This window comes from Tripterygium wilfordii, chromosome 12 (assembly GCF_013401445.1).
Source record: "Tripterygium wilfordii isolate XIE 37 chromosome 12, ASM1340144v1, whole genome shotgun sequence".
Lineage (NCBI taxonomy): Eukaryota > Viridiplantae > Streptophyta > Magnoliopsida > Celastrales > Celastraceae > Tripterygium > Tripterygium wilfordii.
Genome location: NC_052243.1, coordinates 6,665,648 through 6,679,604, shown reverse-complemented (window position 1 = coordinate 6,679,604; position 13,957 = coordinate 6,665,648). Strand labels below are relative to the sequence as shown.

General features: G+C 36.9%; 2 protein-coding genes and 1 non-coding gene across 3 annotated transcripts; 1 reads left to right on the top strand and 2 right to left on the bottom strand.

Moving 5' to 3' along the window:
- Positions 1-3,400: 3,400 nt before the first annotated feature.
- LOC120010521 lies at positions 3,401-4,063 on the bottom strand. Its single transcript, XM_038861312.1, has 2 exons — positions 3,722-4,063; positions 3,401-3,481 (listed from the first exon to the last, which is right to left on the bottom strand). Exons 1-2 carry the CDS (start codon positions 4,061-4,063, stop codon positions 3,401-3,403), a joined length of 423 nt encoding a protein of 140 aa, XP_038717240.1.
- Positions 4,064-6,721: 2,658 nt separating this feature from the next.
- LOC120010520 lies at positions 6,722-7,258 on the bottom strand. Its single transcript, XM_038861311.1, has one exon. It carries the CDS (start codon positions 7,256-7,258, stop codon positions 6,722-6,724), a length of 537 nt encoding a protein of 178 aa, XP_038717239.1.
- Positions 7,259-8,393: 1,135 nt separating this feature from the next.
- On the top strand, positions 8,394-8,500 carry LOC120011609. Its single transcript, XR_005471061.1, has one exon. It is a non-coding gene; the product is annotated as a small nucleolar RNA R71 (small nucleolar RNA).
- Positions 8,501-13,957: the final 5,457 nt, after the last annotated feature.

Genomic DNA, 13,957 nt, shown 5'->3' with positions numbered 1-13,957 from the left:
TCTAATTGCATCTTTACCTAACTAAACGTTGTACGAAAGCTAAACTAGCAAGTTAGACTTCTAAGAACAATAATTAGAGTACAACGGTCCACTTTGACGCTTTGGGAATACTCAATTCTGTCCATCGCCGAGCTTTTCACGTTTTGTGCATTTTCAAACATAACTTGGTCTATGGCATCTTTATCGAATGAAACATTGTATGAATGATAAACTAGCAAGTTAGCCTTCTAAGAACACTAAATAGAGTACCAATGCCACCTCAATGCCTTAGGAATTCTCAATTCTATCCATAGACAAGTTTTTCACGTTTTGTGCAATTTCGAACATAACTTGGTCTACTTGCATCTTTACCTAATGAAACATTGTACGAAAGTTAAACTAGCAGCATAGACTTCTAAGAATGCTGAATAGAGTTTAACGCTCCACTTTGATGGTGTGGAATTGCTCAACTCTCTCCATAGACGAGCTTTTCAAGTTTTTGTGCAATTTAAAACGTAACTTGGGCTATTGTCATCTTTACCTAACGAAACGTAGTACAAAAGATAAACTAGCAAGTTAGACTTCTAAGAGAATTAAGTAGAGTACAATGATACACTTTGATGCTTTGGGAATGCTCAATTCTGTCCACTTTGATGTTTTGAGAATGCTCAATTCTGTCCGTAGAAAAGCTTTTCATGATTTGTTCAATTTGAAACGTAACTTGGTCTATTGACATCTTTTGCTACGAAATCGTCTACAAAGCTAAATGTTGTAATTTTAATTAACTCGCAAGTGCACGAATACAATTATAGCACAAGTATGCAATAGCGAGATCGATCCCACGGAGATTTGTCAAGTAATTCCAATCAAGAGAATGCAAACTAGGACTTCGATTTCAATCATAGCAATCCTATTCTTTGTCTTATTTGGTTAAGATTCAATTCTCGTTTCTAAGGTTCGTTCTTATCTAAAATATGAAACGCCATTGATTGTGGTCAAGATTACAAACAAGAATGCATTGAGTGCATGAAGAACATCAAGAACCAAGAGTGTTTATGCATGGATCGTCCTGCAACAACATCTCATTCATTCACAAGAGCTATATCAAGTTTAGTCATTGATCGTGGTGTAATCTTGTCTCAAACATGTATCTAAATAATGGTGATCAGTCATTAAATCAACAGATGATATATGAAGCACAATGAATAAAACTAGAAACTTGAATTGGCAACGAATTAATTAAGACATATAATAGTCATGCTAGGCTACCTCAAATCCCTAGTAAAAGAGTTTAGCCATACGTAATCTATAGAAACATCAACAATTCAAGAAAGGACAACATCAAGAACTTAAGAAAAAGAACACCCTTTACAAAGTAAGCTTGGTGAAGAGGATTCCCCTTTTAAGAACCTTGTTGCTTTCTTCTGTCGTAGTGATGTTGCTCTCCAATATCCTCACCTTATGTGATTTTTGAGTCTCTCCCTTAGGTATGCCGTCTCTTGCTGTGTATGCCAACCCCTTTTATATCATCCTTGGTTAGGTTAAAGTCATCCGTATGTAAGGAAACAATATAATCCTAGTACAATTAGAATCCTTTAGTTTCTCTTGCATGAAGATTTCTTCCAGCTGAAATATTGAATCATAATAGTCAAAGATTCATTCAAATCATAAATTGATGCTCTATTAGCTTCCTTCAAAGGCTGGAAACGTCCTTGGGCTTTCAAGAAGTCTCAAACCAATATTGTTAAGTATGAGCCCGGATTCCTGATTTTCTGGCCTGCGCGGGTCCATATTCAAACTGTCATAACTCTGTCCACAAAACTCAGAATCACAAACTGTAAAATTCTTCAGAAACTAGACTTCCATATCTTTTCAACAGTATGTGACACAAAATCCAGATCTTCTCAAAGGATTTATGGTGACCTTCACAAGTGGGCTGGACTGAACAGTGGCAGATTTTGCTGAAATTACCAAGACTCGCATGTACATGTCCAACAACATTGTCAAAATTGCCATTGACATAATTCATCGTCTAGGATTCGATTAACTGAATGCAAACAAGAATAACGTAAAACACCCAAGTTTAACTTGAAAACAAAGCAATAAGTTAAGAAAGAGAGGTATAAAATCAATGTAATTTTGCAGTCATCAAATACCTCCAAACCTACTTTTTGCTAGTCCTCAAGCAAACTTAAAGGAGAAAAAATAAAGATAAGAAAACTAACTCACTTTCGCAGGAATCGCGGTGGCACTTTGCATGTGACACAAGCCTTTAAACCTCTAGGTGCCCCTAGTGGACGAGTTATAGTCTCGTGAGGGTTTACCAGAATGAAACCCACAAACATTTACCAAACTACCATGGCATAACAAGTAAAAGCATGGAATGAATAAAATCAGTATAGTATTCACACAAACTACGTTGAGACTTCAAATTCCATCATTCTTATCATAGATACTCCAACCAAGTCAAATACCATTCATTCCATTAGTAAGTGAATATTTAGATTGTGCTCAAAAGATTACACATAAATGTGTGACTTTTATTTGATTTAACGCAAATCATGCGAGCTAGAAGATTTATCAGAATTATCAAGTAATGACATGAAGGCATATATTTACTCTCTCTTAAATTTTACTATGGGCTCCATGCTTTCATCATTTTTTTTCTTCTATGTAACATGTGCAATGCTTAGTCTCATTAAGCTTTCTAATTGACTCATGTAGCGAGCTTTCAACCAATGACTCCCAATCTAGTTAGCTCGGGGCATAGGTGTAGAGACACCCCTAAGGGTCTAATAACTCAAGTCAAAAAGGCTACGAAACTTCGCTAGTCACAAAGGTATTTATTTCAGTCTCACTACCTTTTTTACGTGAAACTCACTGCCGACTAAACAAGAGGTCCGGTTACTCAGTAGCGAGAACCATAAATAGACACTCATTCTTTTCTTCATATTGTTTTTTTCCTTTTTTTTTTGAATAGCATATCACTCATATTTCTTTATTTCAATTTATATATGCCAAAGTATCATACTCAACAATACCCAACTCATCTCTAAACACCAACAAAATTTGCAGTTAATCTCAAATAGCATACCCCACAAATATGTACTTTGTGCATGTGAGATTATTTTTATGTTAATGGAATAAATGGGTCAAGACTTAGTTTAGAGAGATCAGATATAAATGTGCATTCTCCAAACAATTTCATCAGTGTGTCAACACTACTGAATTAAATTCATACATACTCTTAAGTGTTACGACACATAGTAACTTGAGAATTTCTTTCCAAACTGCAGTTTTTCGAATCTGACCTATGTTCAGTTTTTGGAGCATATCTCAAAACATACTCAATGGATTTCGACCCAAGTTATATGGACAGAAAATAGACAGAAAAACCCACAACTTTCATTCAGATCACAATTCAAAAATCATCTTGCAACTGATCGAAAACTGGCAGTGAAAATAGTGCACATGCAGGACAAGGAACTTCACACCCCCAAACCTAATTGAAACATGTCCTCATGTTTATAAGCATAGACAGCATGAAATCAAAGTAAAAAAAATAAGAACACAAGACAAAGGAACGAAAGGACCTGATTGGGTTGCCTCCCAATAAGCGCTTGATTTAACGTCTAGGCAAGACGGAAGGCAGGATTGACAATTAAGGGGCGGCCAGCGCCAAGATGTCGATGTCTTGTGTTTGATGTTCCTCCAAATAGGGTTTCAGTCATTGTCCATTTACCTTGAATATCGATCCATTGCTTAAATTCTCAATCTCAACTGCTCCATGAGGAAAGACTTTATGTACTCGAAAAGGGCCAGTCCATCTTGACTTTAATTTTCCGGGAAAGAGAGTCAAACGGGAATTATAAAGTAAAACTTTCATACCTACTACGAACTCTTTTCTTTGAATGGTCTTGTCATGGTAACGCTTAGTCCTCTCCTTGTAAATCTTTGCATTCTCGTAAGCGTCATTCCGAATTTCCTCCAACTCATTCAATTGAAGTTTTCTTGCATCTCCAGCTTTCTTGAGATCAAAATTAAGTGTCTTGATGGCCCAATAAGCTCTATGTTCCAACTCCATTGGTAGGTGACAAGCCTTGCCAAAGACAAGTCAATAAGGACTCATGCCAATAGGAGTTTTATATGCCGTTCGGTAGGCCCACAATGCATCATTCAATTTCAATGCCCAATCTTTTATTATAGCATTCATGGTCCTCTCCAGGATCTTCTTGATTTCACTACTACTAATCTCTACTTGACCAAAAGTTTGACGATGATAGGGTGTTGCAACCCTATGTGTAATATTGTACTTCTTCAATAATGCCTCAAAAGGTTTGTTGCAAAAGTGGCTACCACCATCACTAATGATAGCTCTAGGCGTTCCAAATCGTGTAAAGATCATATCCTTCAAGAAACTAAGTACAATTTTATAATCATTTGTCTTGGTAGAAATTGCCTCCACCCACTTAGACACATAATCCACAGCCACAAGTATATAATTATACCCAAAGGATGGAGGAAACGGACCCATGAAGTCTATACCCCATACATCAAAAAGATCAACTACAAGGATATTGTTGAGGGGCATCATATTCTTACGGCCAATGGTTCTTGTTCGTTGGCACCTATCACACTTAACACAAAAATTAAATGCATCTTTAAATAAAGAGGGCCAAAAGAAACCAGATTGTAAAACTTTGAGCCCTGTTTTCTTTGCACCAAAGTGACCTCCACACGCCAATTCATAGCTGAATTTAAGGATGCTTGTTTGCTCAATTTTTGAAACACAACGCCTTATGATTTGGTTAGAACGTTATTTAAATAATTAAGGTTCGTCCCAAAAATAATGCTTAACAGTGGCAAAGAATTTTTTTCTTTCCTGCAAGGTTAGTTCATCCCGAATAATACCACAAGCCAAATAATTGACAATATCCGCATACCATGGTTCAACTTCTCCTATTGAGAAGAGTTGTTCATCTGGGAATGACTATATAATAGGCACATTTTCATGATTTCCCCCAACCGTTATGCGTGAGAAGTGGTCCGCAACAACATTTTCGCTCCCTTTCTTATCTCGAATATCCAAGTCAAATTCTTGCAACAAAAGGATCCACCTAATCAGACAAGGCTTTGCATCCTTCTTAGTCAATAAGTACCTAAGAGCTGCATGGTTAGAATAAACAATAACTTTTGAACCAATGAGATAAGATCGAAATTTTTCTAAGGCAAACACCACCGCAAGCAACTCTTTTTCCATAGTAGAGTAATTGAGTTGAGCACCATTGAGTGTGCGGCTAGCATAGTAAATTACATGTGGACGTTTGTTCACTCTTTGTCCTAACACTGCACCAATAGCATAGTCAGAAGCATCACACATTAATTCAAAAGGAAGAGACCAATCAGGTGCTCTAATGATAGGAGCAGAGGTGAGTTCACGTTTTAAGGTATTAAAAGCAGTAAGGCATTCATCATTAAACTCAAAAACAACATCTTTAACCAAGAGATTACACAAAGGACGTGTGATTTTAGAGAAATCCTGAATGAACCTTTGATAAAATCCTACATGGCCTAAGAAACTTCGCACGCCCTTTACAGAAGTTGGGTGCGACAATTTTGCAAACAAATCTATCTTTGCCTTATCAACCTCAATTCCCTTACTTGAAATCACATGTCCTAAAACTATACCTTGCCTTACCATAAAGTGACTCTTCTCCCAACTGAGAGTGAGGTTTGTCTCTTCACATCTTTTAAGGACTAAGGTTAAATTATTAAGGCAATCGTCGAACGAATTTCCAAAAACAGAAAAATCATCCATAAATATCTCAATAAACTTTTCAAGCATATCAGAGAAGATTGACATCATGCATCTTTGGAAAGTAGCTGGGGCGTTACATAAGCCAAAAGGCATCCTTCGGTAGGCAAAGGTACCAAATGGACATGTAAATGTCGTCTTCTCCTGATCTTCTGGAGCGATTGGTATTTGATTAAATCCTGAAAAACCATCAAGAAAGCAATAATAAGAATAACCAGCTAAGCGTTCAAGCATTTGATCAATAAAAGGTAAAGGAAAGTGATCTTTTCTAGTGGCAGCGTCAAGCTTTCTATAATCAATGCACATACGCCATCCGGTGGTCATTCTTGCCGACACAAGCTCGTTATCTTCATTCTTGAATACCGTAATTCCAGACTTCTTGGGAACTACTTGAACTTGGCTTACCCATTTGCTATCGAAGATAGGGTAGATAATACCAACATCAAGTAATTTCAATACTTCTACACACACCACTTCCTTCTTGTGTGGATTCAATCTTCTTTGTGCCTCACGTGTGGGCTTGGAATTCTCCTCTATTAATATTCTATGCATGCACATGGCTGGGCTAATTCCCTTGATATCTGCAATGGTCCACCCAATGGCCGCTTTGTGTTCTCTCAACACTCTTAATAGTTTTTCTTCCTCCAATGGTGAAAGGTCAGAAGCTATAATTATTGGGAGGGTATCATTCTCACCAATGTAGGCATATTGAAGGTTAGATGGTAAAGTTTTAAGCTCAAGTGTAGTAGGAGAGACAATAGAAGGGACCAACTTGGAGTGAGAAAGTGCAACATATTCAATAGGAGTGTTAGGATGGTACGGGTGTAAACTATTTAAGGCAGCTATTACTTCCATAATTTCTTCATCATTCTCCACGTCTTCTTTTCTCAAAGTTAAGGCTACCCCTCATGCATCTTGCGCTTCTTCCTATAAGAAACTAGAGAAAACAAGAGAATCCAATGCATGAATCGTAAAACAATCCAAAGAACTCAAGGGATGAGATAAGGATTCAAACACCGTGAATTGCACAGTTTGATCTAGGCCTGTCATGGTAAAAACTCCATGCTTCACATCTATTAAAGTATTTACGGTGGCCATGAATGGACGTCCAAGTAAGATAGGAAGTTCACGATCATGCATTGGAGTATCGTCCATATTGAGCACTACAAAATCCGCAGGAACAATTAGTCTATCAACTTGAACTAGAATATCTTCTACTATCCCTCTTGGATATTTGACAGATCGATCCGCAAGTTGTAGAGACATTGTTGTCGGCTTCACCTCCCCCAAACCTAATTGAAGATATACAAAGTATGGCATCAAATTTATACTCGCTCCCAAATCTAGCATTGCCTTTTCCATCTTCTTGTCTCCTACTGTTATGTTGATAGAAAAACTTTCAGGATCCTTAAGTTTGGGAGGTAGCTTCCTTTGAAGTACAACACTCACATTCTCCGAGACCATTACCTTTTCATGCGGCCCATACTTGCGTTTGTACGTGTTCAATTCCTTGAAGAATTTTGTTTATGCCGGCATATTCCTAATCACATCAAGCAAAGGTAAGTTAATATTGACTTTAGATAATATATCATAAATTTCAGAAAAAGACTTATCCAATTTGCTTTGCGTTAAACGGCCCGAAAAAGGAATAGGAGGGATGCAAGGATTTGGAGATTTCTGAAGCAAAGATGACTCATAATTGGGTTGTTTTTCTGAGGATTGGACTGATTCAGGCTTCTGAATCTTCTCGGAATGGTTGCTGGCTATGATATGTTGAGGCTCAACTAGCTCTCGTCTTTGATCTGCATTCAAAGTAGAGTTATCAGTAATTTCATAATTAATTTGGTTATCAATGACCTTACCACTTCGAAGTACTGTGATTGCTTTAGCTTGCTCCGGCTGGCTTGGAAGTTTTCTAGGCTCTTTGATTTTAATAACATCCGCAAGTTGACCAACTTGGACCTCAAGCTTTCCCATGGATGCCAAAGTTTGATTTAGCTTTGCTTCTTGGGTAGCAATCATTGCATCATGCCTATCCATCCTTGCCCTACTTTCCTGCACAAACAACTTAATCGATTCTTCCAAAGAAGAGGTCTTTGGTTGAACATAAGGGTTAAGTTGATTCTGAGTATTACTCCAAGAAAGATTAGGGTGATTCTTCCAACCTTCATTGTAAGTATTGGAATAGGGATTATTTTTAGATCTTGGATTGTAAGCATTCATCATGTTTGCTTGTTGAACAAAATCAGGGTACTCATGACTGGAAGGACATGCATGAGTAGAATGACCAACAATATTGCATAAAACACGTACCTCGACTTGAGTCATAGAATTGGCATGGGTGCCTAACATGGCATCGATCTTCTTATTTAGTTCTCCAATTTGTCTTGCCATATTATCACTGTGGGTTAGTTCATACACACCAGATTTCTTGCTTCGAGCATCTCTTTGTTGTGAATTGGATCCAAGCATCTCATAAATGTCATAAGCTTCTTGAGGAGCCTTTTTGAACATTGTACCACCTGCAGCATTATCAGCAATAAATTGACATGTTTGGGTTAGTCCATCATAAAAAAATTACATTTGTAACTTCAAAGTATAACCATGATGCGGGCATTGAAGTAAAAGCAATTTATAACGTTCTCACGCCTCATGGAATGGTTCACCATCAGCTTGTGTGAATGTGGAGATTTGACGTCTGAATGCACCAGTTTTCTGATGTGAGTAAAACTTCCCTACAAATTTGTTGTAAATGGCATCTCATGAAGTGAGTGATCCTGGTGTTAGAGACATCAGCCAAAACTTAGCTTGATCCTTCAGGGTATATGGAAAGCATCTCATCTTCAATTGTTCCGCAGTCACATCCTGCAAAGGAAAAGTACTAACAGTAGCATAAAATTCTTTCATGAAAGTCAAAGGATCCTCATTAGGTAAACCATAGAAACTTGAAAGCATATTAAAGCGTATACATTTCAACATATAATTTCTTGCTGCAGTTGGAAGCAATATGCACGATGGTGAAGTAGGAATAGTCGGCCGAGCGAATTCCTCCAAACAGCGTGTATCATTGTTGTCCTCCATTGGTTCAATTGTTTCCTATTCCTCAGTTTTGATGTCAGCCTCGTCTACCTTTCCTTGATTTCTAGTCCTTAGAACTCCTTCAATGTTATCGTTCAATGGAAGCACGTCTCCTTCTTGTGATCGGCGTCCTTGCATCCAAAGCTGAAAATTTTGCAAATCTGTCAACTCAGAACACTGTCTACTCTTTTGATGATAACTTTCTGCTTATAACTCGGAATCCTAATCTGTTTCCTAGGCTGGAGAGTAGACTTCTTCAGCTTTCCGTTGATATACTATAAGCCTAGTAAACCTTGCTGAAACAGTCCAGAATAGTCGGTAAAGACAGCCACCAAATCTGCCCAGGAAACAAAAAAAAACAGTTTATGAGGAAAACTTTTGAGACCCCAATTTGAATTAGCAAATTGAAATTCTTAAATACAATCCCCAGCAACGGCGCCAAAAACTTGTTGTAATTTTAATTAACTCGTAAGCGCACGAATACAATTATAGCATAGGTATGCAATAGTGAGGTCGATCCCACGGAGATTTGTCAAGTAATTCCAATTTCTACTCAATTAGAATGTCTCGAGATAAAACTAAATTATTTCTGAAAATTAAAGAGAAGTTGTGTGAATTTGAAAATCGAGAAAGTGCAAGAACATTAGAAAATATTTAGGGTGTTTTCAATCAAGAGAATGCAAACTATGACTTCGATTTCACCATAGCAATCCTATTCTTTGTCTTATTTGGTTAAGATTCAATTCTCGTTTCTAAGGTTCGTTCTTATCTAAAATATGAAACGCCATTGATTGTGGTCAAGATCAACTATTCTTAAATTGTTATCTAGCCATTGATTGTGGTCAAGACTACAAACAAGAATGCATTGAGTGCATGAAGAACATCAAGAACCTAGAGTGTTTATGCATGGATCGTCCTGCAACAACATCTCATTCATTCACAAGAGCTATATCAAGTTTACTCATTGATCGTGGTGCAATCTTGTCTCAAACATGTATCTATATAATGGTGATCAGTCATTAAATCAACACATGATATATGAAGCACAATGAATAAAACTAGAAACTTGGATTGGCAACGAATTAATTAAGACATAGAATAGTCATGCTAGGCTACCTCAAATCCCTAGTAAAAGAGTTTAGCCATACGTAATATATAGAAACATCAACAATTCAAGAAAGGACAACATCAAGAACTTAAGAAAAAGAACACCCTTTACAAAGTAAGCTTGGTGAAGAGGATTCCCCTTTTAAGAACCTTGTTGCTTTCTTCTCTCGTAGTGATGTTGCTCTCCAATATCCTCACCTTATGTGATTTTTGAGTCTCGCCCTTAGGTCTGTCGTCTCTTGCTGTGTATGCCAACCCCTTTTATATCATCCTTGGTTAGGTTAAAGTCATCCGTATGTAAGGAAACAATATAATCCTAGTACAATTAGAATCCTTTAGTTTCCTCTTGCATGAAGACTTCTTCCAGCTGAAATATTGAATCATAGTAGTCAAAGATTCATTCAAATCATAAATTGATGCTCTATTAGCTTCCTTCAAAGGCTGGAAACGTCCTTGGGCTTTCAAGAAGTCTCAAACCAATATTGTTAAGTATGAGCCCGGATTCCTGATTTTCTGGCCTGCGCGATCCATATTCAAACTGTCATAACTCTGTCCACAAAACTCAGAATCACAAACTGTAAAATTCTTCAGAAACTAGACTTCCATATCTTTTCAACGGTATGTGACACAAAACCCAGATCTTCTCAAAGGATTTATGGTGACCTTCACAAGTGGGCTAGACTGAACAGTGGCAGATTTTACTGAAATTACCAAGACTCGCATATACATGTCCAATAACATTGTCAAAATTGCCATTGACATAATTCATCGTCTAGGAATCGATTAATTGAAATGCAAACAAAAATAACGTAAAACACCCAAGTTTAACTTGAAAACAAAGCAATAAGTTAAGAAAGAGAGGTATAAAATCAATGTAATTTTGCAGTCATCACCAAACTAGCAAGTTAGAATTCTAAAAACACTAAATAGAGTACAATGGTCCACTTTGATGCTCTGCAATTGCTCAACTCACCCCATAGACGAGCTCTTGACGTTATTGTGTAATTTCAAAAAAAACTTGGTCTATTGGCATCTTTACCAAATGAAATGTTGTACGAAAGCTAAACCACCAAGTTAGATTTCTAAAAATACTAAATAGAGTGCAATTGTCCATTTTGATGCTTCGAAATTGCTCAACTCTCTCGAAAGATGAGCTTTTGACTTTTTCGTGCAATTTCAAACATAACCTGGTCTATTGGCATCTTTACCTAAAGAAACGTTGTACGAAAGATAAACTAGAAAGTTATACTTCCAAGAAAACTAAATAGAGTACAACAGTCCACTTTTATGCTTTGGGAATGCTCTATTATGTCCATAGACGAGCTTTTCACGTTTTTTGCAATTTCAAACATAACTTGCTCGATTGACATCTTTACCTAACGAAACATTGTACGAAAACTAAACTACCAAGATAGACCTCTAGGAAGTATAACAGTCCACTTTGATACTTTGAGAATGCTCAATTCAGTCCATAGACGAGCTTTTCACGTTTTGTGCATTTTAAAACATAACTTGGTCTATTGACATCTTTTTCATTGAAACATTGCATGAAAGCAAAACTAGCAAGTTAGACTTCTAAGAACACTAAATGGAGTACAACGGTCCACTTTGATGCTTTGGGAATGCTCGATTCTATCCATAGACGAGCTTTTCATGATTTGTTCAATTTCAAACATAACTTGGCCTATTGGCATATTTTGCTATGAAACGTTATACGAAAGCTAAGCTAGCAAGTTAGAATTCTAGAAACACTAAATAGACCAAGTTATGTTTAAAATTACGCAAAATGTGAAAAGCTTGTCTATGGACAGAATAGAGCATTCCCAAAGCATCAAAGTGGACCGTTGTACTCTATCTAGTGTTCTTTGAAGTTTAACTTGCTAGTTTAGCTTTCGTACAATGTTTCGTTAGGTAAAGATGCCAATAGACCAAGTTATGTTTGAAATTGGATAAAACGTTAAAGCTCGTCTATTGACGGAATGGAGCATTCCCAAAGTATCAAAGCAGAGGGTTGTACTCTATTTATTGTTTCTGGAAGTCTAACTTGCTAGTTTATCTTTTGTACAACATTTCATTAGGTAAGGATGCCAATAGACCAAGTTATGTTTGAAATTTCACAAAATGTGAAAAGCTCATCTATGAAGAGAGTTGAGCAATTTCAAAGCATCAAAGTGGACCGTTAAACTCCATTTAGTGTTCTTATAAGTCCAAGTTTCTAGTTTACCTTTTGTACAACGTTTCATCCGGTAAAGATGCCGAAAGACCAAGTTATGTTTGAAATTGCATAAAATGTGAAAAACTTGTCTATCGACAGAATTGAGAATTCTCAAAGCATCAAAGTGGACCGTTGTACTCTATTTAGTGTTCTTAGAAGTCTAACTTGTTAGTTTAGCTTTCGTACAACGTTTCGTTAGGTAAAGATTCCAATAGACGAAGTTATGTTCAAAGTTACACAAAACGGTAAAAACTTGTCTATGGACAGAATTGAGCATTCTCAAAGCATCAAAGTGGACTGTTGTACTGTATTTAGTGTTCTTAGAAGTCAAACTTGCTAGTTTAGCTTTCGTTTAACGTTTAGTTAGGTAAACGTGAAAAGCTCGTCTATAGACAGAATAGAGCATTCCAAAAGCATCATAGTGGATTGTTGTACTCTATCTAATGTTCTTGGAAGAGTAATTGGCGTTAGCCTTCGTACAATGTTTCGTTAGGTAAAGATGGCAATAGACCAAGTTATGTTTGAAATTGCACAAAAACCTGAAAAGCTCATCTATAGAGAGAGTTGAGCAATTCCAAAGCATCAAAGTGCACCGTTGTACTCTATTTGGTGTTCTTACAAGTCTCACTTGCTAGTTTAGCATTTGTACAACGTTTCGTTAGGTAATGATGTCGAAAGACCAAGTTATGTTCGAGATTACACAAAACGTGAAAAGCTCGTCTATGGACAAAATTGAGCATTCCCAAAGTATCAAAATGGACCGTTATACTCTATTTAGTGTTCTGAGAAGTCTAACTTGCTAGTTTAGCTTTCGTACAACGTTTCGTTAGGTAAAGATTCTAATAGACCAAGTTATGCTTGAAATTGCACAAAACGTGAAAAGCTTGTCTATGGATAGAATTGAGCGTTGCCAAAGCATCAAAGTGGACCGTTGTACTCTATTTGGTGTTCTTAGAAGCCTAACTGGCTAGTTTATCTTTCGTACAACGTTTCATTAGGTAAAGATGCCAATAGACCATGTTATGTTTGAAATTGCACAAAACCTGGAAAGCTTGTCTATGGAGAAAGTTGTGCAATTCCAAAGCAACAAAGTGGACCGTTAAACTCTATTAGTGTTCTTAGAAGTCTATGTTGCTAGTTTAGCTTTCATACAATGTTTCGTTAGATGAAGATGCCAATAACCAAGTTATGTTCAAAATTTCACAAAACGTGAAAAGCTCGTCTATGGAGAGAGTTGAGCAATTCCAAAGCATCAAAGTGGACCTTTAAACTCCATTTAGTGTTCTTAGAAGTCCAAGTTTCTAGCTTACCTTTTGTACAACGTTTCATTGGGCAAAGATGCCGAAAGACCAAGTTATGTTTGAAATTTGCATAAAATGTGAAAAACTTGTCTATCGGCAGAATTGAGAATTCCCAAAGCATCAAAGTGGACCATTGTACTCTATTTAGTGTTCTTAGAGGTCCAACTTACTAGTTTAGCTTTCGTACAACGTTTCGTTAGGTAAAGATTCCAATAGACCAAGTTATGTTCGAAATTCCACAAAACGTGAAAAGCCCATCTATGGACAAAATTGAGTATTCCCAAAGCATCAAAGTGGATCGTTGTACTCTATTTAGTGTTCTTAGAAGTCTAACTTGCCAGTTTATCTTTCGTACAACGTTTCGTTAGGTAAAGATGCCAACAGACCAAATTATGTTTGAAATTGCACAAAACTTGAAAAGCTCGTCTATGGAGGAAGTTGTGCAATTCCAAAGCGGCAAAG

Coding starts and splice junctions, on each gene's coding strand:
- LOC120010521 (XM_038861312.1), bottom strand. CDS start 4,063: ATGGAGTTGGAACATAGAGCTTATTGGGCCATCAAGACACTTAATTTT. Junction 3,482..3,721: donor GCAATGGATCGATATTCAAG/GTAAATGGACAA, acceptor TGTTTCAATTAG/GTTTGGGGGTGTGAAGTTCC.
- LOC120010520 (XM_038861311.1), bottom strand. CDS start 7,258: ATGGTCTCGGAGAATGTGAGTGTTGTACTTCAAAGGAAGCTACCTCCC.